Source organism: Cokeromyces recurvatus (assembly GCF_025118155.1).
Source record: "Cokeromyces recurvatus strain NRRL 2243 chromosome Unknown BX663scaffold_19, whole genome shotgun sequence".
Classification (NCBI taxonomy): Eukaryota; Fungi; Mucoromycota; class Mucoromycetes; order Mucorales; family Mucoraceae; genus Cokeromyces; species Cokeromyces recurvatus.
Genome location: NW_026251405.1, coordinates 283,159 through 311,115, shown reverse-complemented (window position 1 = coordinate 311,115; position 27,957 = coordinate 283,159). Strand labels below are relative to the sequence as shown.

Here is a 27,957-nt window from a genome sequence, read left to right as displayed (position 1 = left end):
AAAAAAAAAAAAAAAAAAAAAAAAAGTTCGTCGGGGTTAAAAATCCACCGTCTTTTAAGTGTTGTAATGCTGCACTCCTCTAATGTGTTTCTTCTTACATCAATTTTTATTTTTATTTTCTTATGTTAAATATAATAAATAATGCTAACAATGACAAGTCTACAACTTCTTCAAAAATAGAAACAGATAATATACGCATGTGTAAAATCTGTCTTGAAAGTGATCCTATTAATTCGTTGATATCTCCTTGTCAATGTAAAGGCTCAATGTAGGTTCTTTTCTTTTCTTTTCTTTTTTTTTTTTTTTTTTTTTTTTTTTTTTTTTGCATAATCAACAAGATGATTAACAATTATTATTATTATTTTTTTTTTTTAGAAAATATGTTCATCCTCATTGCATGGCAAGATGGAGGAAGGCATTGTTAAGAACAGGTCGGGAAAACGATATATACCATTGTCAACTTTGTAAACAACGTTTATGGGTAAAACAGCGTCGACTCTGGGCAGCCATTTTACACTATAAAAGTAAGAATAATAATAATAAGCAGTTGTATTTGTAAACATTTTTAATTTATTTATGGTTGCATTCTATTATAGTATTTCGTATTATGATAACAGCATTACTTTTAGGTTTAATTCTTATTCCGGCAGGTAAAAAAAACGCAAGATTTACATACACACTAATAAATATATACTCATATGAATTATAGGCAGCATAATGAAGACTTTTACGCATTTTTCGGCATTTTTATCTAATTATCCTGGTGGACTTACACAAGCTTGGGCATCTAATTCTTTATTTAGCTTATTGTTTTCAAGTATTCAATCATCTATTTTAGCTTCATTTTCTTCAAAAAATATAAATTATGTAACGACACATAATGTCGATACAACAAATACTTTTCGTGTCTTATATTCTCCTTTCCCAGTTTGCTTTTCTTCTGTAAATTCAAATAATTCGCATTCACTTTTTTCAAATCGATTATTTTATTACTTTTTATTTCCGTTTTCTGATGAACGTCTTTGGCAACTTATATTGTGCCAACTAGAACACTTTCATCTTGGCTTCTTTTTATTAGGCAGTGTGAATAATATATACTTTACTTACAAGATATTAAACGATATGTTTGATATTGTCTTATTAGGTCAAGAACAACAATTAAACGAAGATCGTGCTTTAATAGTAGACGAAATACTTCGACATCATCTTCAACAATTTGATGAAAATAATAATGATCATCATCATCAACAACCACAACCTAATGATATAGTATACAATAACAATAACAACGATAATAGTAACAATAGTCGATTAGACACTATTACTATAAGACTGAGTAAATTACTAAAGGGGTTTTTGTTAACTTATTGTTGCTCTTTGGTTGTCTTATTTTGGATTCATTTTAATATCTTTGCTTTTCATGTCGATTCTAAATATGAATATACATCAAAACAATTCCTAGCTGAATTACCTTTATGGATACTGAGATGGGCTACACTAGGCATTGCTGTAGCTGATTTTGCTACAAGAGGCATTTATCGCTGGTTAAGTCGAATTACTAACTGTGTTGATGAAGAAGTCGTACTATCATTACCTGAAAATATAAAATAATTATAATAGCAATAATAATAGTAATAATAATAATAATAATAAAGCTCATATTTTCTCCTCTTTTTTTTTTATTTAAAAATTTTTAATTTATTTAAGCTTCAACAGGCTCAGGAGCAGCAACAGCAGGAGGAGCAGGTCTGAAGTCTTGAGCAGAAGGTTCAAGGATGGTAACATCTTCCTTAGGTTCGAGGATAGTGACGATATCAGGAAGAGTTTGCTTGGGACCGTTACGACCAGAAGGATCACTGTCCAACATGATCTTAACCTTGATACCCAAAACACCTTGACGCAAGTCAACGTGACGAACGGCGGTGGTAATGAAGTCACGGGCAGGGTTACCAGAGTGGATCATGAAACCATCAGCGAACTTCATAGCCTTGGCACGGGCAGCACGAACCTTACCAGAGACAACAACTTCACAACCCTTGGCACCAGATTCCATAACGAAACGGACGACACCATAACAGGCACTATACCCATTTTATTAGAATTATTCAATTTTGTTTCATTGTATTATATCACTTACCGACGGACAGCCAAACCGTTGAGGAGCTTGAACTTGACAGATTCGCATTGAGCAATGGCACAGAGACCACGGTTTTGAACACGTTCAGCATAGAGTTCAACAGCGTTTTCAGGGAACTTGAAACGCTTTTGAACAAGGGTGGTCAATTCACGAATACGACGACCCTTTTCACCAAGAACGTTTTGGGTGTGAGTGGCACGGATGATGATTCTAAATTAAAAAAAAAAAATGTTAATTTGGATCTAAGATTTAATCGATTTCGATTTCACACACACACACACACTCTCTCTCTCCCACTTTTCCGTCAATTTTAAACCATATTGAAATCAATACTTTACTCAGTACGAGCAGGAGTGACACGGACTTCAACACCAGCGTAGCCATCTTCAGCAAGTTCACGAGTGAAGAACTCGTTCAATTCAGCGTAGAAAACACCATCGGCGACCTATAAATGAATTACAAAAATGTCAATAATCGATTGAATGTATACATTGCTGTTATTTGTTGTTGTTATTATTGTTGTTGTATATAGGTGTGTATTTATAATGAATTCAAAAGATGGAAAATTTGAAATTTTTATACACATTTGAATCATGTCAAAATTGTAAAATTACTTACAAACTATATAAAATAAATAAATTAATTAATATCACTTTAATTCATTCATTCATCCATCCATTCCTTCTCTCTTTTATTCTTTTTCTCCTTGTTATTTATTAATTAATCTATTTTACCTTTCTCTTCTTGGAGATTTGAGCTGCAACAGCGGCCATATTGTATATCGATTAAAAAGGAGGGAAATTTAGCTTTTCCTGTTTACCACTTGCATTTTGCTTCCCTCGTCTCTGACTGTAGACTAGCTCCAAAAAAAAAAAAAAATAATAAAAAAAATATAAGAAAAAAAGTTCAAATTTCCGGACTAAATTAAATCCCCGAAAACAAGTATGATCTTGTCATTAAAATGTAAATAGGGTCTTAACAATTGCATGATAAAGTATGTGATTTAAATGAATATTATACATTTGTATAAAAAGGAGTATATAAACACAATATGCAAAGCGAAAAAAACTTTTTCTAGTAGTTTTAAGTTTAAGTTAAATAAAATAAAAAAAAAGCCTTTAAAATAATACGTATTATAATAAAAAGGAGAATAGTAAGAAAAAGAAAAAAAAACACTGTTATAATTTAGATAGAATAAGTTGATATTCAAATATAAATCTATAATGTGTTTTATCTGTTCTTTCCCTTTTTTTTTCCTTTCATATTTGTATCACAGACCTAACTAAATGTCATTTACAAGTCATATAATGGAGGAATCTCAACAATATAATCGAATGAACGGAGGAATGAAAAGAGAATCTGCCTCTTCTACTTCTTCTTCTTCTACAACAACAACAATTACTACTGCTACTACTGCTCACCTTTTAACTCGTGAATATCAATTAAAAGAAGAAATTGCAAGACTAAAACGAGAAGAGCAAGAGCTTCGAGAAAAGGATCACTGGGTTAAACAGAATATTATAGCTGTTAAAGAAAAAATTGCCGCTGAAAGAAGATCACTTTATTAAAGTAATACGTATTTAAAAATAAAGGATCAAAGCATGCTCATAGTGGATATTCAAATATATATATAATGCTTATAGAATTCTGATCATATATAATGTCTATCATAGTCCTCTTTATATTACTATTTAATAGCCATCTATTTTTATTTTATTTTGTGTTTTTTATCTATTTACATATAGTAAATAATGACATGAAAAAATTTGCATTATTTTAAATTGAACCTAAATAACAGCTTTACAACAGCAACAAAATCTAATCAAGTGAAGGAACATATAAAGTTTAGATTAATAAAAAAAAAAAAAAAAAAAAAAAAAAACAATAGCCTCCTCCTTCCTCCATAAAAAAAAAGGTTTAATTAAATTTTAAAAAAAAAGGTACTCCTTTTACTATAATTCATAAAATATCCTTAATAAGCATAGGTACATGATGTATACTGAAAGGAAACTATTATTAATATACAAGAACAGAGTATAAGAAATATTATCAACTACAGCTTATGATTTGTTCTACTTTTAAGGTATCATTTTCTTTACAAATTGAGTATGATTTCAGGTGATAGTTACTGAAAAAAAAAAATGGAACTTGGCTTAGTTCAAAGCTTACGGTATTCTAATAAATTGCTTTCTCAATGAGAGTGTTAGCCCCCCCCTTGAATATACACTATATATTTATATACATATTTGAAATCTTGTATATATAAATATGTATATACTTGACTACCATTGATATTTGTAAGCTCTATAATGGTAGAGATGTAATACGAGTTTGAATCTTTCTTCTCAGGTAAATTGTACTTATAAAGACTATTTTATATGTTGGGAACTGAACATAAAACAATTAAAAGTAGTAAGTCCCATTAATTCAACTAAATCCAATGTATCATTAATAAAGAAGTATCATACATGCATGCATGCGTGATAGATCTATTATACTTTAATAACATCATCTCAAGATATTGGTCTCAATTTTAAGGACTCACTATGAACAATGTTTATATTACAATCATATCATTCTTTTTATATGTATTTGTAATTTATACGATTTATTTAAATATCTACTTTATTCCCCAATTTGAGGTGCTTTCAATGAAGTTCTGCCAGCACGCATAATCTCATCAACTAATAAAAGATTGCTTGCAATAACAGAACATGAATGAAGCATATGACGATGAACACGATAATTATCCCAAACACCTTCAAGCTTAGGATCCATTGTTTCTCCTGTCTTCAAATCAACACCAACAATATGTCCTTCCATTTGTTCATCTTGTAAGGCAACAATTACATCTTGTGCATCAAAACCTGCATTTTGTGCAAGAACTTTAGGAATAACCATCATGGCATCAGCAAATGCTTGAACACCCATCTTTGCACGTCCTTTAACTTCTTTTTTGAATTTTTGTGTCAAGTGTTGAGCAAGAGCCACTTGGAAAGCACCACCACCAGCAACAACGGCTTGATCTTCAATAGCATTTTTAACAGCACGAAGACCATCTCGAACGGCATCATTTATTTGTGCAAGAGTATGAGGGTTAGGACCCTTAATTAAGATAGTAACACTATAAGGATCTTTCACTTCTTCAACAAAAGTAAATTTATCTTCACCCAAGACTTGTTCATAAACATTACCAGCATAACCAAGTACATCTGGGGTCAAATCATCAACTGAGTTTTGTGCAATACCACCACAGCATAATTGAAGACGTTCCATATTTCTTCTCTTGGCTCTACGAAGGGCCAAGATACCATTCTTGGCCAACATATCAAGTGAAAGAGGATCAATACCCTTTTGATTAATAATAACAAAGCCACGATTAGCATGCTCACCGCTACAGACTTCATTTTTGAATTCAACTAAACGACGAACTTTATCATCTACATGCTTACGTTCACTCTCAACTAATTTATCTCTTTGTTCAGGTGTAGAATAAAAGAATCCTGAATTAATTTCGGATTTCTCATATTCAAGACTGACATTCAAGGTCAATACAAAGGCATCTTTCACTTTCTTGGGCATATCTGGATGACGTGCACCATGATCCAAGACAAGACCACGAATTAATCTTGATTCAGTTTCAGAACGATGTTGCATCTTCATGATTTCTACCATGTGAAGATCAATAGGCTCTCCTTCACGACGAATAGCTAAAACAGCATCAACAACTGCTTCAGTTAAGGTATCAGCTAAGGCACGGTGAACTTTAGTGCGAAGTGATGAACGAGCTACTGAAACAAGTAATTCACGATCAATTTCAGGTTGAACTGTTTTGAATGCCTCCAAAAACTATATAAGAGGAAAAAGGAAAAAAAAAAGACGCTATAAATACTTACTATATAAGAATAAAACTTTAGCTTATATATACCTTAAGGGCCTCCTTCTTTGCTAAATCATAACCTTCTGTAATCACACGAGGATGAAGGCCTTCAGAAATATAACGTTCGGCCTGCTTAAGAAGTTCACCCACTAATAAAACAATTGAAGTAGTACCATCGCCTGTAATTTCATCTTGTGCTGTAGCAGCTTTTGCAATCATGGCAGCTGTAGGATGTTGAATTTGCTAATGAGAAAATACATTATTATTTCATTGTGCTTTTTTTTTTTGAAAAAGAAAATAGTTTTTTTTTTATAATCAAGACTTACCATTTCACTTAATAAAACTTTACCATCCTTTGTAAGTTTAATTGCACCAGCACCATCAACTAACCTAAACAATAATAATTATAATAATAAAAAACGCGCATTGTCAAAATTAACAATAAAGCATGAATACTGAAACAAGAAGCTTACATTTTGATTGTTCCTCTTGGGCCTAAATTAGACTTTAAAACATCTTGTAAACCAATTGCAGCAGTAATATTGAGTTGGAGAGCTTGACCACGTCGAGCTACATCCGAGTTGGGATTGATCATCTTCAGGGCAGCAGCAGACCTACATCATCGTCACATCAATTAAATGAGAATATAAATAATATTAATGAATATAAAAGTGGAATACAAGATGAGCAATAATTACTTACATCTTTCTTTTCTTTTATAATAAAGTAAGAGTGATTTAAAAGTTCTGTCAAAAAAGAAAAAAAAAAAAAAAAAGAAGGGGAATGAAGGACAAAGATCTTTTTTTTTTTTTTTTGTGAAAAAAAAAAAATTCTCGTATTTTATTTTTTTGCCAAAAAATTAGCGGTGATCATATATTTCCACGTTGTAGAAGGGGAGGAGAGGGGAAATATTATAGTCTATAATAAACTTGATTTTATTAAAATAAGCTAATAAGATTCTTCTTTGTTACTTTTCCCATTGCGTTTTTAGGTAATTCAGTAACTATCTTCAATAAACTAGGCACTTTATAAACAGCTACACGCTTCTTCATTGCATTTCTCATTGTTAACAAGTCAAGTTCCTATTATAATGTAATTAGAATTATTTATTTATTTATTTTTTTTAAAAAGGTCATGTCATCAAATACCTTGCCATCCTCCATAACTACAACTGCGGCTACCTTCTGGCCCCATTCAGGATCAGGAATACCTACAACAGCTACATCCTTAATATTTAAATCACAAGATAATAATTCCCTTTCAATCTCGAGTGCAGATACTTTTTCACCTCCAGTCTTTTAATAAAATTATTAGCACATATATAAAATATTATTATCAGCGCATACCTTGATAATATCTATACTATTTCTACCCATAATTTGGAAATATCCTGAATGGCCAACTCGTTTAGCTATATCGCCTGTAATAAACCTTTTATATATTTATATACATACATATTGTATATTATTATTATTAATAGACTGAATAATTTGCAATAAAAATAGTATTAGCTACAAACCATCCATCCGTTGTAAATTCCTTTTTAGTAGCTTCAGGTCGATTCCAATATTCTTTAAAGACAGTATCCCCTTTAATTTGAAGCATACCAGGTACCTCTCTTAACTCTGTTACATCTTTGTTTGTTTCTACTGAAATAATACGTGCTTGTACACCAGGTAAAGGAATACCAACAGTACCTTGAACTCTTTCTGAAATTATATATTCTTGACTTAAAGCCATACCAATTTCTAAATATAAATTAGAAAATATGGCAACAATAAAGATATATATATATATATATATATATATTTTTTACCTGTCATGCCATAACGCTCTAATAACACTTGGCCTCCACTTAATTTTCTCCAATTATTACGTAAAGTGGTAGGTAAAGAAGCAGAACCAGACACCATCAATCTGAACTGTCGACACGCATTCGTCAAGATACGTTGTGTCTCGGGACTTTGTTCTTTATAAAAATGATACAGTTTAGCATAGACAGTGGGGACAGACATGAAAACAGTCAATCGAGGCACCACCACCATCAACCCCCCTGTCGCCATCGGCATCGATCCAGTCTGTTGCTCCTCTTGCTGTTGCGCCCAACGCGTCCAAACCTGCATGGCATCAAATTTTGGATGCATCTCCACTGTTGCGCCACAATAAAGTGGACAAATAAGGGCATTCACGATACCATGGATATGATGTAATGGTAAGATATGATGAATACGGTCGCTGGAGGACCAGTGCCAGGCCTTGACAAGGACGGAGGCTTGAGCGTTGATGATAGCATGAGTTGTGGCTGCACCCTTAGGTTTACCCGTTGTACCACTAGTGTAAATAATTAATGCGCCTGCATTAAAGTTTTGGTTCGAGAATAAAGTGAGAGTGGTATTGTCATCTTCCTGTAGACCGTCTGTTAATTCAATCAAGCTAGCATCATCTTTTAACTTGTATGGTATTTGTGTTGCTTTAGTAAGTTCTTCAAGACGATCGGTAAACAAAGGATGACCCAAGATGAAGGATACTTGGGAATCTTGTAGTGTATACATTTGTTCTGGTGCTGGATGTGTTGTACCTACAGAACATGTGTATACAAATATATACATAGATACAATATATTAATAATAATGATACATACATACATATATATATATATATAACTTACATAAAGGGACTGCAATACCACCTGCTGCCCAAATAGCCAATAATGATATTACATATGGAAAACCACTAAAAGAAGAAGACAAAATAAATACACAATAAGCCTCTAAAAAATAAATGTGTAATATATCTACTTTACCTTGGACATAATATGGCAATTCTTTCTTCATTCAAATTACTAATAACATAACAATAGGTAATTTATAAACACGTTAAAACACTATATATATATATATATATATATATATATATATGTATGTATGTATGTATGTGTATATGTATAAATATATATGTCTATTTATCGGAGTTACCTTTTTCCATTTAAAATCTCTAGTCTTAGTTTAGCTACGGCATGAATAAGATGAAGATAAGTAAAGTTTTGGCACATACGAGCATCATCAATAGCAATATTATTTTTATTGGTTGCATATTCAACCAAATTTTTAAATAATGGGAAATCGGGCAATCCGTATTTTGCCATTTTTTAACTTTTTTCGAGGGAAAATAGGGGAAGTTTAAAAGAGGAAAAAAAAAAAAAAAAAGGTAAATAGAATATTGTAAACCTGTGTTCATTATTATTTTTTGGTGGAATTTAAAAAAAAAAAAAAAAAAAAAAAAAAAAAAAAAAAGTCCAGGGAATAAATTATTTAAATAAATCTATCATATAAATACATGTTTACATGTTTATTTATTTATTTATATATCCATTTAAACATTGAAAAATTGATAATTAATAGGGACTGCTGCAGTAGATAAGCACATTCTACGCTTAAAGTCAATTAAATCATGTATAACGATATAATTCTTCGGTAATTTAGTATGATCACGTTTAGATAAAGCACTAGGACCTTCATGTAATTTAACTATGATTTGTTCAATATCTTGCTTTTTCAATTCGAGTGAAGATAAAAGAGTTTCAAGTTCAGTTACAGCAATAGACGCGATATTACCTCCATGATCTATGATCAAGTTTTTAAGATGATCTTCTGAGAGCAATGTTTTTCTGTCAACTAAACCAAGATGAACCATGATAGAATATAATTGTTCGACAGTACAGTGACTATTCTTTGATACAGATAAAGGGGAACGTTGCGAACGTAAATGAATAGAAAATGTGGTATTAACTGGGGAATTAGGCATGATATATGTATCGTAAAATGCTAATAATGATTCCTTTGTAATCTTTTTTAATTCAGCTACATCTGTTTGCGTATCATTAAACTCATAATAACCCGATTCAATTTCAGCCCAATATTTTACACCTTCTTCAGATATGTTTTTGTGCTTTTCTAATCTCTCAGATATCAATGAATTCACTTGAGATTCATAATCGGATTCACTCATTTCCATGATAATATTCCTTAATGTGATCTCCAAGAATTCTAATGCTCGATGTTCGAGGTAGATTGGGTTGTATTCACTTTGTATGATTAACCTGAAAGCGAGTTGACTTAAATGACGTTGAACGCCACTAAAGACGAGATAACCTAATTGTTCTTGAGTACGCAACTGATTAAAACATGGCTCACGAGCAATCTGAGCAACAAGACTTAAATGATTTCGTAGTGATATATCCTTCACGTTACATACTTGAATATGATAATTGATGGCTGAATTCACTTCATCTGGATCACGCACAGATAGGGAATAAACAAACTTTTTCCCCTGAGGTAACATAATTGAACGTTCACCCATGAGTTGACCAGGTGCTAAAGGTCGAGGTTGCAAGATGGATTGAACAGACTGAAACATCTCAAGAGCTTGAGTACGTTCTAAACTACCATGCACTAGGCCCTCAATATGCAAAGTCGAAATAATTTCAGGTATACTCTGCTGAACATCCTTTAGAGAGATATCCTTGATTTCACCTAAATAGTCATCACAAGTCCATTTCCTTTCACCAAATACATAAGACATGTAGTAAATCGAATGTTGATAGGGTGCCTCTAAATAAAAGTTTTCATAAACTCGGGTTATTTCATCTTTAATAGCTTCGAAGCGGTTAACTAAAATTTGAATATTTTTCATTTTATCTATTACTTTATTAAGCAATACAAGCAATTTATCACTATATCCTCCAAGATGTAACTATTTAAGAAAAGAAAAGAAAAAATAAAATAAAAAAAAATAGAAATTAGTATTATTCGAGATATAAATGTACACTTTTGTCAAACAATCATATTTACTGTAATTCCTTTAGATTCTCGATGAATAAAATAGGATAATCCTGCAATTTCAGCATTATAAGAGTATTCTGATAATGAGTCAGTTAGCAAACTTATATAGAGTCTAAAAGGAAGAGGAAAAAGTAATTATTAAGTATGTATGCATGCATAATATAGTATAGTATAGTATATTTTTTTCTCTTACTCTGAAATCACAGCATTACGAGGAGTAGCATATGGTAATGGATTTTTAAAGAAAATCCAAACATTTGTTTTTGGAACCCAAAATGTGTCATCTTTTTTATACCAAATACGAGTAAGAGATGTATCTCGAATTATTTCAGGTTGATCTTCCTTTTCTTTTACTTCAAATCGATCTACATTTAAGTTTGATGGAATAAATTCATTTCTTTTTGGTAAAAAGAATTCATTGTTCATTGACATATTTGATAATTTCTATTTTACAGTTACTAAATTAATTCTCTTCTAACCTGGAGTTTTTTTTTTTCTATATTTACAAATAATAATTCTTCAGAAATGGGTAACGTTTCATATTCAGTTAAATACCACTTTTCAACTTTAGTAGGCTGTATACCATTAGGAAATTCTTGACAGGTCAAGGTTAATCTGAAATTATCAGTTCGAAGTAATTTTAAATGTTCCTCGATTAACACTGGATCATATTTTCTTAAAAGAGAATGTCCACTCACGACCCATTGTGGTGGTAAGTTTTCTTGCATTTGTTCTGACAAAAAAGAAGTATACTGCGAGGAAGGGCATTTTTCCGAGAATTTGAAATCTATTTCAGCTAGTGATTTAATTTCATCAAAAATCCATTTCTTTACACCTGCTTCCTTGATCATTTTAATATATTGGAATATAGCAACCACAATATCCTCATAATGTACTAATACATGTATGTATGTATGTATATAATATTAAAGATGATTAAACTGCAATTGTGAATTTTTTTTTTTTGGATACTTTACTTAAACCTTGTTCTGTTAATTCAACGCTCGTATGAAATAAACTAAAGCCAATACAATTAATATAAATTCCCGAACTTAAATAAGTTGCCCAATTTTTCTTTTTAAGATAGGATAAGACAGATCCAGGACCTTCATGACCAGTTAAATGTGATATATAATGTAAAGGCTAAGTTTTTTTTTTTAAAAAAAAAAAAAAAAAAAGAAAGGGAGGACAAGAAAAAGAATAAACATAATAAAAGCAAGTTAATATGCTACTAACGTTAGTTATTGTTACTTGTAAAATTAATTTTGAATTTATCATAATATAGAATATATACCTGGCTTTCATAATAAGGCAGTTGTTCTGGAAAAGGAAAATTAATACCTAAAATACGGCACTTCTTAACAGGTTTGATAAATACTTGTTTCAAAAGTTCATTATTTGTCAATGGATGTCCGGGAAAGGAAGGAACACTGATATTCTTATTAACAACGTCAGAGAATTTTTCGACTACCCATTCAGTTAATTGATCAAGAGACTCTAAAATACGAAGAAAGGAAAAGAAAAGAAAAGAGAAAAATTAAAACTATGAATCGAGTTAATATACATGCCTATCATAGTACAAACCTCGACCAAGTACCACCAATTTCATGATATTTGCAGAATAATACCTATTATGAAATTTTAACAATTCTTGTCGAATATCTAAGCCAAGTTGCTTTGGTCTATCCATTAATGTTTCCAGATTGCCGGTCTGGAATTGATGCCATGGATGATCTGGATTACTAAGGCATTTTTCTACTTGTGCCGCACGCCAACAATCCGATTGAAGATTTTTTTATGTTCAGAGTCAACAGCTCTTAATTCTCTTTCTGTGCAACTTTCAGAAAAGAGAGGATCAATGAAAAAGTGAGCAAAACGATCTAAAGCACCTTCTAACCATTGATATCCAACTTCAAAGAAATAATTTGTATTTTCATTTCCAGTAAAAGCATTTGCATCGCCTATTATAAATTTGATAAGTTTCTATGAAGGATCGAAAATAAAAGAGCTTTATTTTTTTTATTTTTTTACCAGAATGTTCAAATAAATAACTATAATAATCATTTTCTTTTGGATATTTCCTTGTACCCATAAATAATAAGTGTTCGCAAAAATGAGCTAAACCTTGCAAATTTTCCTTTTAAAATATATTTGTAAATAACAGGACAAGAAATTATTGTTATTATTATTATTTACAGGATCACTAAAACTTCCAACATGAACGTCAAGAGCAGCACTTGCACGATCAGTGTCAGGATCACTGATTAGTAGTACTTCTAATTTATTTAGTAATCTAATTAAACGGTATTCACGATCATCATTATCTGGTTTTTCTAAAGGTTTTGTATAAAGAAAATAAAATTGTTTATTTTGCCAGTTAATATCATCTTGAACTATTGTTGAAACCATATGTATAAGATAAGAAAAAAAAAAAAGAGGGGAATTTATTAATATGCTTTTTTTATTTTATTTTTTTTTTTTTTTTGTATGGCAACACTAGTTTTCATTTTTTATTTATTTATTTATCTCAGTTCGCTTTCTTCCAAATCTGTAAATTTACGAATGAATTGTTATACAACAGCACACACTCCTCCTTTTTTTTATAGCGTATAGATAAATTAGCAAATTGGTTTCCACCTACTAAAAGGAATCCATGTCAAATGTAGTAATGATATAATATATATTTTTAAAAGAAAGAGAGAAAAAAAAAAACTTCATTTTTCTTGAAACCTGTAAGAATTGGTCTTGATCACTTATAACGCAGTAAATGATGTATGTATCTATTTCTGATATTATAATACAAATATATAATTTTAATTCTGTAGTACAAATATCATTATATCCCTTACGACACACACACACCCTCCCTTTATTTTTTATCAATATATTATTTATCTTCTATTGCTGTATGAATATTTCCCTGGTAGACTCATTATGGGTGTAAAACAATAATAATAATAATTTGCTGTTTTAGACTCATTAAAAGCTAAAACTCTATTAAACATAAACTGTACATAAATGACTTTGACTTTAAATAGGATGTATCAGTATTTTTTTTTTCTATCTCTCTCTCTCTCTCTACTTCTTCAATTCTAGTCAGCATATTTTCTTAAAGTCTGCGTAAGTATAGTTCTACAAAGTAGAATGTACACAATAGTGTTCCTGAATCTTGTTTTTTTTTCTTCTTCTTCTTCATCATCTTATAATGATATAGATTGAGTAAATGTTATGATATAGTTTTACCCCCCCCTCCCCCCCAATTAATTGAGTATTAATACCTTAGTTGCAAGAGTAATTATGAACATTGAAATCCATATTTGATAGATTTGTATAGTATTTCTTTTATATATTTATCCGAAGTATACAAATAAATAAAGGGTCAGACTTTTAAAAATAAATATTCTGTCAAGTATCTTTAGATAACTTACACCTACTTCCATTTGAAGGAATGGGTTATGCTAAAAGAAGATAAAAATTGAATTCACTGTTTTAGTGTTATTATTAAAAAGCCTCTTGAAGAAGCTAATAACTAAGTAATGTCACTGCATTTATAAGAATTGTCACTGTGTAATAACCTGATCAGGTTATTTAGGACTAATATCTTTTGGTCTAACAATAGATTAGCTACCATTTATACCTTCCTCTCACACCAATTGAATGTCCTTATATTATTCATATTGAAAAGATGAAAAAAAAAAATAAAGTTCTTCCTTTTTATTATTATATTACAACAATATGCTTGAATTTATCTATTGTGTAAGAGAGAAGGTGGCTTGCATAAAAAGATTGGAAATTATCCCTTTTACTCGAACGCTTTTATCTTTTATTTTTTCTTTTCTTCTTCTTTTGATTCATCTTCCCAAGCAATGATTTCTCGAAAAGTAAATGAAATACGTCTTTCTCTATGAATAGTAATTTCACCAGAACTGGTTGTTTCTATTAAATCCTTAGAAATTCCATGTTTATATTTGTATCTAGCATCTCCTGTTAAAATAGCTAATGACCTACGTGCTGTACATAACATTATAAATAAATCAAACTAATATATTTATCTATCTATCTATCTATATCTTACGCAAAACAATATCTATGGAAACATGATCATCTGTGTCTGTAAATTTCATGATACAATCAGATAATAGCGATAGAGACAAAATAGCAGGACCAAATAAAGCAGGAGCATCTATTGTATACATATTAGTATAAACACGTCTTCCATATATGTATATATTACCTATATGAGGCATAATTCCTTGACCTGGATTATACTCATTTATTAATAAATGGTTTGGCTTATTTGACATCCATTTGCTTTCAATAATTCGATCAATAAAGAAATCAATAAATTTAGGTAAAGGACCATATTCCTCTATTACTTTCCTATGATATATATATATATATATATATTACATACTTAATTACACACACACATACACATATATATACCTATATCGATAACTAAATAAATGTCCGTATTGTTGTGTTCTTCTCTTTAGTTCTGGATTTGGTCTACAATATGCATATAAATACACTACTGCTGTCAAACATGTATTAAATAAATAATACATTTACCCAATACCCAGTCCACACCATGTTCCTTTATCTGCAGCTAATATCAATTCCTCTTCTTCTTTTTCTGTTACTGCGTCTAAAATTAAATGAAGCCCTGGTATTTTATGACTATAATCAACATGCATTTGGATATTATATTAAACCAAAAAAAAAAAAAAATTAAAAATAAAAAAAAGTCCTTTTTTTTTTGTTATTATTACTATTATTATTATTATTATTATTGCGTACTTTGAATATTACGATTATCCAATTAGACAATAATATTTTAAACGCTTCATTCGTCCAAACCAGTGTAAAATATACAGTATGATAAGCATGGAGAATAGATGGAGGTTCCTTGTTGAGTAAGAGAGTAATAGTATATAAATACTTATATCATGATGTATTAGACTTGTTTATTGAATAAGGAAATATGTTGGCATGTATAAAAACGAAAAATTATGCTGAACATTTACCTTTGTATAGTAAAGGCTGTACGTAGGGATGAAAGGCGTCACAACAAAAAAATGGTTGAAATTTTCTAAAGTTGTTGCCTCTTTTTTTTTTTCATATTTTCACCTGTTTTTATTTTTTTTTTTTTTCTCTTTACAAAGAAATGCCAAAATATTATTGTGGTAGGACTATAAGTAGATTAAAAATAAATAAAACATCATTTATATTCATATTTTCTATTAGAATATTGTGACATTTTCTTGACGCATGATAGCTGTATTTATTCGCCATTTATTAAGATCAACTTTTTTTTTATGTAAATTAAATAGTTAACTTTAATTTTTATTAGCATCTGTAAGAAAGGCACATAATGCAGGAAAGAATCATATTTTAAATGTTAGAAACTATTATGCTGGTAAGATGAATTGAATTTATTTTACGTGTAGTGTTAACCCTTTGTTTAAATTTAGAAATAAGTCATGATAAAGCACAAGCTATTATAGATGAAATCACTAGAGCATATGATGTAGCTGAAGCAGGTAATATATACATATACATGATTGTAGGTTAAAGGTTGACTAAAGAAAAAAAAAACCCTCTTCTTTCCCCCTCCCCCTCTCTCCCACGTGAACTAGTTTTGCCTCCCCAGTATGCAGGCTATCCAGCTTATGGTGGACAGCAATGTAAGTTTTAAATCATGATAATAAAAGAAGCTTAATCAATAACATATGCATGTATCATAGATCCTCCTCCTGCTGGATTCGCTGGCAGACCACCTCCACCTCATATGATGGCAGCTAGACCTGGATTTCCTTTTCCTCCACCTCCACCAGGTCAATTTATGCCACCACATCCTCCACCTGGATTTAGACCACCACCTACAACAGCACCAGCAGCACCACCACCAGGAATACAACCACAAAGACCACTTCCACCTCCTGGTATGAATCCACCTCCTTCATCTTCTTTACCTCCTCCTCCTCCACCTCCTTCTTCCACCTGATATTAAAATTAATGTTGTAAAATAAAAAATACATTGTATATAAATTTTTTATTTTTTAACCATTACATATTTTATTTTATTTTTTTTAAAAAAAAAATACATTTATTAATTTTTGTGTATTTCTTTCGTAAATTGTTTATTAAATATAAAAATGGGCAATATATTCTCGAAAAAAAAGGTAATCAATTAAAAAAAAAAAAAAAAAAAAAAAAAAAAGAGTCTTTTCTTGTTAATTAACAAGATAAATAGCAAGAGTCAAAGGATTTTGAAGAAACGTTATCGAAACTACATACAGACATTCAAAAAGTAGAAGAGCGATTAACCCAATTAAAGCTTAAACAAAGAAAGGCAAGCTTTTTATGGATAATCTATTCACTTATTATTTGGGTCATTTGTGTTCTCTATTTGTTTTATTGTATTGTTCAAACTGAAAGTATTAGTATACGAGATGTACTTTACCCTGCATTACTAGTCCTTCTGTTACCCTTTGGGTAAAAATAATAATAATAATAATAGATACTTTGCCATGATAGTTAACACTACTCTCTATTATGCAGAATTTATCATGTTAGAAAATTATTAGTTTGGTGGTATGAACAGAGACAAACGAAAGAAGAAGCCAAGTTGGCCAAACTTCGTAAAAGACAAAAAGATGAAGTAGAAGATATAAAGAAAAAGACTAATTTTTACAAGACTCAATCTTTATTGGAACAATATGATGAAGAAGTAAAGAGAAAGAAGAAAGAAAATGAATTACAGCAACAAAGAAAGCCTGCCACTATGCCAATGAGACCCAATAGACAGTTAATGACACCACAACCCCATTTACAATCACAGCCAATTAATCGACCCATGATGCAACAACAACAACAACAACAACAGCCTATTTTTCCTCCTCAAGTTCGAAGTGAACCTAAATGGTATGATAAACTGGTAGATGCTTTAGTAGGAGATGCTGGTCCCGAAACAAAATATGCTTTAATTTGTAATCATTGTTTCCACCATAATGGCTTAGTATTTAAAGAAGAGTTTGATACAATCCGTAAGTCTTTTTTTTTTTTTTTGTAAGAAAAGGGGAGGGGAGAGAGATGATTAAGGACAGCAGTTTCTGATTATTATTTCATTTATTTCATTTATGTATAAGAATATATCTGTCCTAATTGTAAACAGTTTAATCCTCCTCGTAAATCAAAACAAGTCGATATCAAAAAGGAAAATGAAACATTAAAGCAAGAAAAAGATAAAATACAAGAAGATAAAGAAAAAGAGGAAGTTTTGGCTAAATTAAAAGAAAAGTATTTAGGTGAAGAAGAGAATGAAGCGACTACGATAGCTTCTAGGGTTAGACAACGTCATCAAACAACAACAACAACTACGTCTAATGACACTGAATAGATTTATCACCAGATAATTTATCATTTCCAAAAATAAAATGACCCAATCCTGCTCCTAAAACAGTAGCCATCATAAGATATCCATTATATGTCATAAATACTAACATAAGCCAAAAACTAATAGCAACTAAAAATGCATAAATACTAGAACGAATCATTTCTCTCTTTCTAGATAATCTACATGTATGTGTGTGTATTAGTCATCAATTATGAAAATCATGCTATTATGATATATATACCTTGTATGTTGCTCATAAGCATGAACAAGGGAATGTTGTTGTTCTACTAAGCCTTCTTCTTCTTCTCCTCCACCCCTTTCATTTATATTATTTCTTTGTAATAGTAATTCTGCTTCTTTCCAACGACTTTCAATTAAGGAAGAATACGCTCGAATCCATTCATAACCTGCAGCAATTAAAAAAATAGCTATACAAGATATAAACATACCAAAAGGACTAGAAATATGCCACCAACGAAATACAACACAAGTGTTTTCTACTTGCCAATTAAACAACATCTAATTTCAATTCATTTTAAAGGAAAAGAAGAAGAAAAAGAAAAAAAAAGAGAGAGAGAGAGAGAGAATACAATGTTATTATTATATATAGTATACATATTACTCTTGATTTACATACATTCATTTTACAAGTAATTGGCATATTATGTCCTGAATGATCTTCCATTGCTATCGTTTGATAAGAAGAGTAGGAGGGGGAGGGGGGAAAAAGAAATTAAAAAAAAAGTGAATAAAGTTGTTCTAATTGGATAATAGTATTATTCTTTGCTGAGAATAGAATACAAATCTGATAATATGACTTATTTTATTAGTAGTTGTACAACATTGACAACAAAAGAAGAATAGATGTATGTATCTATCTATATAAAAGGAGAGTGGGAGGGGAGGGGGGGTGTGAGTGTGAGTGTGTGTATATGTATATATAAATATAAATGTATATATGTTGTTGTAGGAATGATATATAGATATATTATTTCTTTCTTTCTTTTTTATTTATTTGTTTTCTTTTCTTTTCTTTCTCTTTCTTTTCTTTTTATCTTTTCTCTTTGTCTTTATTATTACTATGCCAACTAAAAAAAAGAATTATTTGAGAATTGTACCTCATATTGATACAGATTCACGACCTTTTATATTTGATATTATTGAAAAAGAAATTAATGAAACTAGTCTACTAAAATTGGGTCGATTTACAGATAGAAATAACTTGTTTACAAATCGAATTGCTTTTAAAAGTAAAGTAGTCAGTCGTGGACATGCTGAAATATGGATAAAAGATAATCAAGTAAAGGAATAAAATAAGAAATGATGATGACGATGACGATGATTAACTTTTTTTTTTTTTTATTTTAAATAGCTTTATATTAAAGATATTGGCTCTTCTTCTGGTACCTTTATTAATAGGATTAGATTAAGTCCAGCTAATCAAATATCAGAAGCGTATTTATTAAATAATGGAGATATTGTACAATTAGGAATGGATTATCAAGGTGGAATAGAAGAAATGTTCCGATGCATAAAGATGAAAATAGAATTAAACAATGAAGCATTAATAGAGAGTCCATCAAGATATGGACTTGATAACTTTAGAAATAATATAGTAGCTTCATGCGGTATTGCTGATAATACAAGTATTAAGGCAGAAAATATCGATGAATGTTGTATTTGTTTATATGCAATTGCACCCTTTCAAGCTTTATTTGTAGCCCCTTGTTCTCATTCTTTTCATTTTAAATGTTGTTATCCTCTATTACAAAATTATTATCCAGGCTTTAATTGTCCTTTATGTAGATCCTATGCTGATCTCAATGCCAGTGTGTCTATTGATACAGAAGAAGTAGGTTATATAAAAATCATCTTTATTTTTCTCTATTCATTTATTTGCATTACATATTTCATAGGTTGTTCACATGTTAAAGCAGCAACAAGGAACAAATCAAAATTAACCAGAAGAGAACACTATTAAAAATGAGTGTACATACTTTATTGAATAATCAACATCAACAACAACACAATGTAAATTACAACATTATCTACACCAGGATGCACTACTACTACTACTACTATTCTGACCCACCTTTCCTCTTCCCCTCCCTTTCCTCCTTTTTCTTTTTCTTTTTTTTTTTTTTCCTTTATAGATATACGTAATAAAATATCCATCACATCCTGTCATTCTTAATACTTTTTTCTCCATATAGCAATAAAAATAGTTTAAGTTGTCAAAATAAACGTTATATTATATCGATAATAAAAAAAATGAAAAAAAAAGAATATAAATTCCCTCTTTCTTTCTTTTTTTTTTTAAGAAAAAAAAACTATTTTACTCCTGAGATCTGAGACGAGCACCAGCATTGATAACCTTAACGTTCAATTGGGCAGCACGTTCAAGAATAGCAATACGTTTCTTGGAAGAAACGTTGTGAGCAATTTCAGCAGCATAAGTACGGTTGTGCATCAACAAGAGGTTGAGTTCACGAACATTGGAGACAGTGAACTTACGGAAACCATTGGGCAAGAGGTGACGAGTCTTCTTGGCAGAACCATAACCAATCTTGGGCATAGGGGCTTGACCCTTGAAGCGTCTACGAATAGCACTATCAATACCCTTAGGCTTTCTCCAAGATTCCTACATGTGTGTATGTATGTATATGTATGTGTATGTTTGGATAATATAGTATGATTAACATTTCGTTTTTTTTTTTTTTTTGCTTGTATGAATAAAGTAATGACTTACACCAACACGCTTGAAACGGTTAGATTGGTTGCGCTTGAAGTGAGCAGTACGCTTCTTGACAATGTTATGCTTGACAACAGGAGTAACCATTGTTTACTTTATTAGGTTTTTTTTTGTAAAGAAAAAAAAGAAATTAGATATACAATTAATTCAACTGTTCACATTAATATAATAAATTCAATTCTCCTCTAAATCTCAAATGTCCTTCCAAAAATGTCTCTTTTTTTCTTGAAATCAATTCCAAATTCAAAATAAAAATTAAAAAAAGAAAAAAAAAGGCTGAATTGATCTATGCTTCTGGTTGTATAATAGAGGAATAGATGGAGAACTAGAATTTTGTTAGATGGATGTAGATTGTTTACTTACTCTCAGAACAAATGGATGGATGCAAAGAGAAGGGGAAAATTGAGAGTTGGAAGTTTTGCACTACAGTTTCTTTGTTTCGTCCCGATCATTCAATAGTAGATGTAAGCGTAGTGTCGGAGATTAAATATATCATATACAAATGTTTATATTATTTTATTATTAATTTTATTTTATTATAATAAATTCTTTCTTTTAAACAACTAAGCATTTTATTTTAATAGCTCGTTGTTTATTGTATGAAGTTAGACAACAATAAACACACTATAGCTTTAATAATATCAATTATAAGAATAGCGTGAATTTATTAAATCATGTAATTTACTTACTACAAGATGTAATATTTACCTTTTCATTGATAACATAATGTATTGCTTGAAATATAAAGGTTTGCCAATAAACTACATGTCTTTAGGTAGTAAGAATAATTAAAGTGATATTTTTTTTGTCAGGCTTTATGACGGTATTTATTTATTTTAAGAAAAAAAAAGAAACTTTATTTTCAATGCGATAGTCAATCATAGAGCCAGTAAACAGACAAAAAAGTAGATCAAGACATGATTTATTAGTAAAAGAAGGGAAAAAAAAAGATCAATAAAGACAAAAAGATATAATAGGAGAACCCTTCAACAGGGTTTTACTTTAATAAACCCATTTGATTTGCTTGCTAGTATAAACAAAGGTAAAATTAATATATCCTAAATTATGCATAAAAGTACTGGAGTCAAGGTTAGCATAAGAGATTGGATCAGCTGAGTAATAATAATAACAATAATAGAGAAGAATATACATGTGTTATGTACCTGGGGGGGTTTATTTTTACCAATCAAATTCAATGATTCCTTATGAATCCGGAAACAACAACAAATAAAGTTAATATGATACTATTATATCGGATATAGTATAGAATTAAGAATAACTTTTTTGTTCTGTATATTATATAATAATCTATCGTTGTTATACTGCAATGTAATGAATGTATGTAAGTTGGCCTTAGCACGTGTATATGTAAGTTAAGGTACAATTAAAAAAAAAAAAAAAAAAAAAGAGAGAGAGAGAGAGAAATGCCAACATTCTTGGATATGAATGACTGCTTACCTTTTTATTATTTCTCCTATTTTTTAAGGAACAAAACTTTATTTTAGTCCAAGTTATTATATAGTGGCGTCTATTGATTGAATAAGCTTAACATAGTGTTGTACATTGCATAATCTATATAAAATAATATAATAGAAAGGAGTAACAAATAAATATAAATAATCCATTTTTTTTTTAATTCTTTCCTTCTCCTTTTTTTTTTCTATTCTATTTTCTCTTTTCATATGGAAACTATTCCTATCAAGTTTACTTCTTCTGAAAGTATTCCAAAACGTATTAGATCAGTATCAGCTCGTATATTTTCATTAAATCATCACTCTGAACAACAAAAACGCTTTTCATGTCAATCTTCTGACAATCATAGTTTATCCATTAATCCTCATAAATGGTTTCCAAAACGAAGATGTCGTTCTTCTTCTTCTTCTTCTTCTACTACTACTACTTTTTCTCTTATTTTCTCATCCAATACAGTAATGGATAATTACTTGTCTCCAAATACAACTCTATTTTGTCCATCTATCATTTCATTAGAACATGCTTCAGCTGAATTAGAAAAATTATACAAGAATGCTAAAGAAGAGGTATACATATATATGAATAGAAATAAGCTATATTCGTATTGACATTCATTTATTGTATAAAAAGATTGACTACGCTATTGAATCTCAAGGATCCATTTATTATGAGGGAGACAGAACGACTGCGTTTACTGCGGTAGAAATATGCGAACAGAAATATAAAACAGTGATGCAAGTCTTTGGTGAATCTACTCATGGTATTAAATTTAAGTTTTGTTGGGAACTTGATCTACATCAATTACGACTTCAATTAAGTCTTTTACCTGAAGTAACACATTCTATATATCAATAAATGATGGTCTATCTTCTCATTCACTTGCATATATTTATATATATATTTATATATAATATCTCCAATCCTTGCATTTCCTTTCTTTTCTTTTTTTTTTCTTTTTGTATAAATGACATACCCATCCATTGTTACTCTTTCTTTTTTTTTTATAAATATACTTCTTTTTACTCGTTATATGCAAATATATAGTTTTAAAATAAAAATAAAGTGTAAGCTTTTGATAATACAATTTCAATTATTGTTTGTAAGTAAGCAAGCAAGCAAGCAGTTAGGCAAACAAGTCTTTTTTTTTTTCCTGAATTAGCTTTTTAGATTTTTTTTTATGTTACCCAAGTGTCAAATACAAAAATATACATGTATAAATACACATATATGAATTAATAAGCAAATTATACAACTTTCAGATCTTTATACATATCAAACAATATACATATATAATTTTATTTATTTACTGCTGTGTAAAAGTTCTTTATTATTCCAAAAAAAAAAGTAAGCTACAAGTTATGCTAAAGCGAATGTATTAATAGTTCTCTTAACACGTTATTCGTTTTAACATGACGCTTTGTATGACCATTATGACTGAAAAGATAAGATATTTTATGATAAAATCTCAATAGTAGTATAAATTGCCAAGTATTATAATTTTGGAAAGGATATCAAACTACTAAAACACTCTTCAACTATTAAATCCTATTTATATTAACCCGGGATTATCTATGGCTCTTATAGAGTATAGCCCTTGTATTTAGATGATTGCTTGTGAATGAGTTGACTTACTGTCCTAAGCATCGCTTCCTGTACATAACAATTGATAAAGTCATATTTGATTTACTATCTCCCAACATAGGTCGTTCACTGTCCATGCTAATAAAGGAGGGGGGGAAATTAAAGATCTATAGTTATTTTTTTTTCTAAAGCCCTTTTATACCCGTAAAATATATTAAAATCTTTTGTTATTTTAATGTGATATCTCCTTTGTTAAGCATTTATACAGTTATTTAAAGATTCGATTTGAATTATGAGCCCCCTTTTTTTTTTTTTTTTTGTACTTTTCTCATTCGCCTCTCTGTACCGACTCGGACAATTTTAATGTATTTTTATAATACCTTCTGCTACTACCCGATAGATTTTTTTTTTATATAAAACATTTACGTCATCTTTGTGACTATGCAGTAGCTGAGCTATATTTTATAGAGACGCGCAAGTTTTCGAGAAAGGCCTTTTAGAACAGCTTGCATTTTTTTTTTTTTTAATAATATACTATCCGACAAACTTCAATAAAAAAAAATGAAAAAAGAAGGAGTAAAGTCATACTATCAAGCAAAGATTGAGGAATGTGAATTAGTTATAAATGAAAAGACTCAAGACTTGAGACGTTTAGAAGCACAAAGAAATGCTTTAAACGCTAAAGGTAACAAAAAAAATAATACATGTACCTATCCTAGTTCATTAAGCTAAAGCTCTTAGTCTATAGTACGTCTTTTAAAAGAAGAACTTCAATTATTACAAGAACCTGGTTCTTATGTAGGCGAAGTTGTCAAAGTCATGGGCAAAAAGAAAGTCTTGGTCAAGGTTTGATTTCAAACATGTATGAATATTATATTTATTCTTTCATTTCTCATTCCCTTTTTTTTTTTGAATAGGTTCATCCTGAAGGCAAATTTGTTGTTGATCTCGCTTCTGATATTGACATTGCACAATTAACACCTACAACACGTGTTGCACTTCGTAATGATTCTTATCAACTTCATAAAGTTTTACCCAACAAAATTGATCCTCTCGTCTCTCTTATGATGGTTGAAAAGGTACCCGATTCCACGTATGAAATGGTAGGTGGTCTTGATCAACAAATTAAAGAAATTAAAGAAGTGATCGAGTTACCTGTGAAGCATCCCGAACTGTTTGAATCACTTGGTATTGCACAACCTAAAGGTGTCTTGTTATATGGTCCTCCTGGAACGGGTAAGACACTTTTGGCTAGAGCTGTTGCTCATCACACAGATTGTCGTTTCATTCGTGTCTCTGGTTCTGAATTAGTACAAAAATATATTGGTGAAGGTAGTAGAATGGTTCGTGAATTGTTTGTGATGGCCAGGTAAAAAAAAATAAAATAAAATAACGATTAGGGTACATGTGTATAACAGTTAACAAAAAATAAATAAATAAAACAATAGAGAACATGCTCCTTCAATTATTTTTATGGATGAAATCGATTCTATTGGTTCAGCTAGAATGGAAAGTGGAGGAGGAGGAGATTCTGAAGTACAAAGAACGATGCTTGAATTACTAAATCAATTAGATGGCTTTGAAGCAACAAAGAATATTAAGGTGATTATGGCTACAAATCGTATAGATATCTTAGATCCTGCATTATTACGTCCAGGTCGTATTGACCGTAAGATCGAATTCCCTCCACCAAGTGAAGAAGCACGTGCTGATATTTTAAAGATTCATTCTCGCAAGATGAATTTAACTCGTGGTATCAATCTTCGTAAAATTGCTGAAAAGATGAGTGGTAGTAGTGGTGCTGAAGTAAAGGCTGTTTGTACAGAAGCTGGTATGTTTGCTTTACGTGAACGTCGTGTTCACGTTACTCAAGAAGACTTTGAAATGTCAGTTGCTAAAGTGATGAAGAAAGACTCTGATGCTAATACAAGTTTGAAGAAGCTCTGGAAGTAGACTTTTCTCTATCTCTAATTTTATACAAATAAACACTATCTCTCTCTCTCTTTCTCTCTCTTTTATATATACATATTTCTTCATTCTTATTAAGTACACATAGAAGAAGGAATATTTACTTATTTTTATTTTCTCGTTGTAATTTTCTCTCTAATTCAGCTAATTCAGCTTCTAAAGTATGTAGTCTGGTATCTAATAATTCATTATATTCTTGTTCAGAAAGTCGATGTATAGGAAACCAGCTAGGCATATGAATATGATTTAAAAAGCTATATGCTTCCTCTTTTATCTCTTCTTTACTAGTCCGTAAACGATCATTGAATCCAGCCCCCTTTAGAATAGATTCCTGACGCCAATGATTACCTGCTGTATAGATGACTTGAAGAACAGAACAAATAGCGCCAAACATAACTGCACCTGACACAACTGTCTTTGGTCCACGATAAGCAGCCGAAAGTAAACCGCCCGTAGTTGCACCTGCCATTGTACTACTAAATAATGCATCAAAATCTTTTGTTTCAGAATCCTTTAAACCAAACTGTGCATTTTTTTTCTTTGATATGTGATAAACGTCTCTCTAACCACTTGAAGCCAAAAAAAAAAAAAAAAAAAAAAAATGTTAATCAGTATGAAACTATGTTTATATGTTTATAACTATTTAATTCTTACAAAAGAAAGTTGCACCAAATATGCCACAATTTAAACCTGTTGACAATGTCCATTGCTTTACAGGCGCATTCTTCAAGACAGCTGCAGTTGCACCTGTTGTAGCTCCTGCTAAAGCTAAAATAATAATAAATAAGTCTACAAGATATTATATTTTTTGTTTTGTTTTGTTTTTACCAGCAATGCTTGAACCAACAATGACACTTTGGATAGTTTCTTTACTTCTGCTCATTTTAACAGGGGGGAAACGAATGGAGAAGGTTTTTATTTTATTTATTTATTTATTTTATTTTATTTTATTTTATTTTTTTTTTTTTTATTTTATTTTATTTTTTTTTTTTTTTTTTTTTTTTTACATGATAATGAAGAGCCGAGATATAGCAGTAGTGCAGTATATATTTATATGAAATTAATTATTTATAAATCATTATCGGGCCGGATTATTATTATTCAGTGACAAGTTTTTTTTTTTATGTGGAGAATTGCACCCTGTTCTGTTTCCCAGGCTTACCCCTTGGAAGAGCTTCTTTTTTTATATACATTATAACCCAAATGTCAACCTATCGTCAATTTTCATCTAAACTATTATCAAAAGTAAGCAAAGTTAAATTAACAGAAGCGGATATAAAGCCTCAACTCGTGTTTAATGCTGAAAAAGGACGATCCTTCTGGAGACCACCTCAGGTATCGAGACGCCTTCAAAATGATTTACGTAAAGCATGTGTACAGACAAACATAAAGCCTGAATCGATTGGATTACCACCCATTAGCGTCAAAAAACCACTTCGTTATAAGCCAAATAAACTTGAAAAACACGAACGTATGCGTGCTGAACGACAAGCTATGATTCAACGTAATCTAGAGAAAATGCCACAAATCATTCAAGCATGGGAGGAAGTAAGTTGATAGATACATACATATAAAACAACGTCATGTACTGCAAAGACTGTTTATTAAATCTATTTCTTGTTATAGGATAAATTAAAGGAATTGGCAAAACAAAAGACTTCAATGCCATTCTAAGGGCACACATTATTTGTATATAATATTTTACAACAGCAAATACACACACGCACACGCACGTATATATGTATATATATATACATATTCATATATTTATATGTATTTATATTTATTTCTATATTCATATATATATATAAAGGACATTTTACTTCCTCTCCCTCTTTTTTTTTTTTTCTTTACAAAATATACGCTAAGGAAATAAATTGCAGAAATATAGAATTTATATTATTATGTGTTAATACCCACCATCGA

General features: G+C 30.3%; 16 protein-coding genes across 16 annotated transcripts; 8 read left to right on the top strand and 8 right to left on the bottom strand.

Annotated features, from left to right (window-relative positions):
- Window positions 1-11: 11 nt before the first annotated feature.
- Window positions 12-1,468, top strand: BX663DRAFT_115545 (uncharacterized protein). The gene is made up of 6 exons (XM_051521506.1): window positions 12-268; window positions 376-524; window positions 597-650; window positions 710-942; window positions 1,049-1,134; window positions 1,382-1,468. Exons 1-5 carry the CDS (start codon window positions 123-125, stop codon window positions 1,076-1,078), a joined length of 612 nt encoding a protein of 203 aa, XP_051381184.1. The 5' UTR covers window positions 12-122; the 3' UTR covers window positions 1,079-1,134; window positions 1,382-1,468.
- A 158-nt stretch (window positions 1,469-1,626) lies between these two features.
- On the bottom strand, window positions 1,627-2,990 carry BX663DRAFT_515231 (40S ribosomal protein S3). Its single transcript, XM_051528408.1, has 5 exons — window positions 2,872-2,990; window positions 2,774-2,776; window positions 2,476-2,582; window positions 2,138-2,347; window positions 1,627-2,081 (listed from the first exon to the last, which is right to left on the bottom strand). Exons 1-5 carry the CDS (start codon window positions 2,908-2,910, stop codon window positions 1,703-1,705), a joined length of 738 nt encoding a protein of 245 aa, XP_051381183.1. The 5' UTR covers window positions 2,911-2,990; the 3' UTR covers window positions 1,627-1,702.
- A 304-nt stretch (window positions 2,991-3,294) lies between these two features.
- BX663DRAFT_515229 (uncharacterized protein) lies at window positions 3,295-3,997 on the top strand. Its single transcript, XM_051528407.1, has one exon. The coding sequence runs from the start codon at window positions 3,424-3,426 to the stop codon at window positions 3,703-3,705; it is 282 nt and encodes a 93-aa protein (XP_051381182.1). The 5' UTR covers window positions 3,295-3,423; the 3' UTR covers window positions 3,706-3,997.
- Window positions 3,998-4,693: 696 nt separating this feature from the next.
- On the bottom strand, window positions 4,694-6,785 carry BX663DRAFT_515227 (T-complex protein 1 zeta subunit). The gene is made up of 5 exons (XM_051528406.1): window positions 6,720-6,785; window positions 6,491-6,631; window positions 6,344-6,407; window positions 6,066-6,260; window positions 4,694-5,986 (listed from the first exon to the last, which is right to left on the bottom strand). Coding segments are annotated over exons 1-5 (1,626 nt in total). The 5' UTR covers window positions 6,722-6,785; the 3' UTR covers window positions 4,694-4,762.
- A 50-nt stretch (window positions 6,786-6,835) lies between these two features.
- Window positions 6,836-9,221, bottom strand: BX663DRAFT_515226 (uncharacterized protein). The gene is made up of 8 exons (XM_051528405.1): window positions 8,993-9,221; window positions 8,821-8,859; window positions 8,686-8,750; window positions 7,834-8,595; window positions 7,537-7,765; window positions 7,364-7,448; window positions 7,166-7,312; window positions 6,836-7,099 (listed from the first exon to the last, which is right to left on the bottom strand). The coding sequence occupies exons 1-8, from the start codon at window positions 9,160-9,162 to the stop codon at window positions 6,956-6,958; spliced, it is 1,641 nt and encodes a 546-aa protein (XP_051381180.1). The 5' UTR covers window positions 9,163-9,221; the 3' UTR covers window positions 6,836-6,955.
- Window positions 9,222-9,389: 168 nt separating this feature from the next.
- On the bottom strand, window positions 9,390-13,267 carry BX663DRAFT_553426 (Metalloenzyme, LuxS/M16 peptidase-like protein; the record flags this gene model as incomplete). Its single annotated transcript, XM_051531448.1, has 10 exons — window positions 9,390-10,769; window positions 10,868-10,970; window positions 11,052-11,302; window positions 11,365-11,753; window positions 11,836-12,001; window positions 12,153-12,355; window positions 12,443-12,569; window positions 12,629-12,819; window positions 12,890-12,995; window positions 13,055-13,267. 10 exons carry the CDS (start codon window positions 13,265-13,267, stop codon window positions 9,390-9,392), a joined length of 3,129 nt encoding a protein of 1,042 aa, XP_051381179.1.
- A 1,283-nt stretch (window positions 13,268-14,550) lies between these two features.
- Window positions 14,551-15,586, bottom strand: BX663DRAFT_515217 (uncharacterized protein). The gene is made up of 5 exons (XM_051528404.1): window positions 15,431-15,586; window positions 15,305-15,367; window positions 15,093-15,238; window positions 14,934-15,041; window positions 14,551-14,869 (listed from the first exon to the last, which is right to left on the bottom strand). The coding sequence occupies exons 1-5, from the start codon at window positions 15,553-15,555 to the stop codon at window positions 14,682-14,684; spliced, it is 630 nt and encodes a 209-aa protein (XP_051381178.1). The 5' UTR covers window positions 15,556-15,586; the 3' UTR covers window positions 14,551-14,681.
- Window positions 15,587-15,998: 412 nt separating this feature from the next.
- Window positions 15,999-16,924, top strand: BX663DRAFT_515210 (U1 zinc finger-domain-containing protein). Its single transcript, XM_051528403.1, has 6 exons — window positions 15,999-16,044; window positions 16,106-16,138; window positions 16,212-16,277; window positions 16,333-16,401; window positions 16,498-16,545; window positions 16,606-16,924. The coding sequence occupies exons 1-6, from the start codon at window positions 16,026-16,028 to the stop codon at window positions 16,863-16,865; spliced, it is 495 nt and encodes a 164-aa protein (XP_051381177.1). The 5' UTR covers window positions 15,999-16,025; the 3' UTR covers window positions 16,866-16,924.
- Window positions 16,925-16,944: 20 nt separating this feature from the next.
- Window positions 16,945-18,337, top strand: BX663DRAFT_115258 (uncharacterized protein). The gene is made up of 4 exons (XM_051521505.1): window positions 16,945-17,043; window positions 17,115-17,356; window positions 17,423-17,907; window positions 18,010-18,337. Exons 1-4 carry the CDS (start codon window positions 17,017-17,019, stop codon window positions 18,258-18,260), a joined length of 1,005 nt encoding a protein of 334 aa, XP_051381176.1. The 5' UTR covers window positions 16,945-17,016; the 3' UTR covers window positions 18,261-18,337.
- Window positions 17,915-19,062, bottom strand: BX663DRAFT_515204 (Ctr copper transporter). Its single transcript, XM_051528402.1, has 3 exons — window positions 18,895-19,062; window positions 18,499-18,776; window positions 17,915-18,436 (listed from the first exon to the last, which is right to left on the bottom strand). Exons 1-3 carry the CDS (start codon window positions 18,940-18,942, stop codon window positions 18,244-18,246), a joined length of 519 nt encoding a protein of 172 aa, XP_051381175.1. The 5' UTR covers window positions 18,943-19,062; the 3' UTR covers window positions 17,915-18,243.
- A 276-nt stretch (window positions 19,063-19,338) lies between these two features.
- Window positions 19,339-20,218, top strand: BX663DRAFT_553421 (SMAD/FHA domain-containing protein; the record flags this gene model as incomplete). The annotated part of the gene is made up of 3 exons (XM_051531447.1): window positions 19,339-19,557; window positions 19,630-20,109; window positions 20,174-20,218. 3 exons carry the CDS (start codon window positions 19,339-19,341, stop codon window positions 20,216-20,218), a joined length of 744 nt encoding a protein of 247 aa, XP_051381174.1.
- Window positions 20,219-20,483: 265 nt separating this feature from the next.
- Window positions 20,484-21,393, bottom strand: BX663DRAFT_515201 (50S ribosomal protein L32). The gene is made up of 3 exons (XM_051528401.1): window positions 21,373-21,393; window positions 21,007-21,102; window positions 20,484-20,898 (listed from the first exon to the last, which is right to left on the bottom strand). The coding sequence occupies exons 2-3, from the start codon at window positions 21,094-21,096 to the stop codon at window positions 20,593-20,595; spliced, it is 396 nt and encodes a 131-aa protein (XP_051381173.1). The 5' UTR covers window positions 21,097-21,102; window positions 21,373-21,393; the 3' UTR covers window positions 20,484-20,592.
- A 1,503-nt stretch (window positions 21,394-22,896) lies between these two features.
- On the top strand, window positions 22,897-23,483 carry BX663DRAFT_515199 (uncharacterized protein). The gene is made up of 2 exons (XM_051528400.1): window positions 22,897-23,048; window positions 23,113-23,483. The coding sequence occupies exons 1-2, from the start codon at window positions 22,941-22,943 to the stop codon at window positions 23,335-23,337; spliced, it is 333 nt and encodes a 110-aa protein (XP_051381172.1). The 5' UTR covers window positions 22,897-22,940; the 3' UTR covers window positions 23,338-23,483.
- A 1,141-nt stretch (window positions 23,484-24,624) lies between these two features.
- On the top strand, window positions 24,625-26,016 carry BX663DRAFT_437863 (26S protease regulatory subunit 8; the record flags this gene model as incomplete). The annotated part of the gene is made up of 4 exons (XM_051523250.1): window positions 24,625-24,748; window positions 24,812-24,909; window positions 24,981-25,432; window positions 25,512-26,016. The coding sequence occupies 4 exons, from the start codon at window positions 24,625-24,627 to the stop codon at window positions 26,014-26,016; spliced, it is 1,179 nt and encodes a 392-aa protein (XP_051381171.1).
- A 115-nt stretch (window positions 26,017-26,131) lies between these two features.
- On the bottom strand, window positions 26,132-26,914 carry BX663DRAFT_487766 (uncharacterized protein; the record flags this gene model as incomplete). Its single annotated transcript, XM_051524775.1, has 4 exons — window positions 26,132-26,542; window positions 26,599-26,600; window positions 26,686-26,799; window positions 26,860-26,914. The coding sequence occupies 4 exons, from the start codon at window positions 26,912-26,914 to the stop codon at window positions 26,132-26,134; spliced, it is 582 nt and encodes a 193-aa protein (XP_051381170.1).
- A 9-nt stretch (window positions 26,915-26,923) lies between these two features.
- Window positions 26,924-27,951, top strand: BX663DRAFT_115115 (uncharacterized protein). Its single transcript, XM_051521504.1, has 3 exons — window positions 26,924-26,942; window positions 27,051-27,579; window positions 27,658-27,951. Exons 2-3 carry the CDS (start codon window positions 27,235-27,237, stop codon window positions 27,703-27,705), a joined length of 393 nt encoding a protein of 130 aa, XP_051381169.1. The 5' UTR covers window positions 26,924-26,942; window positions 27,051-27,234; the 3' UTR covers window positions 27,706-27,951.
- The last annotated feature ends 6 nt before the right edge of the window (window positions 27,952-27,957 follow it).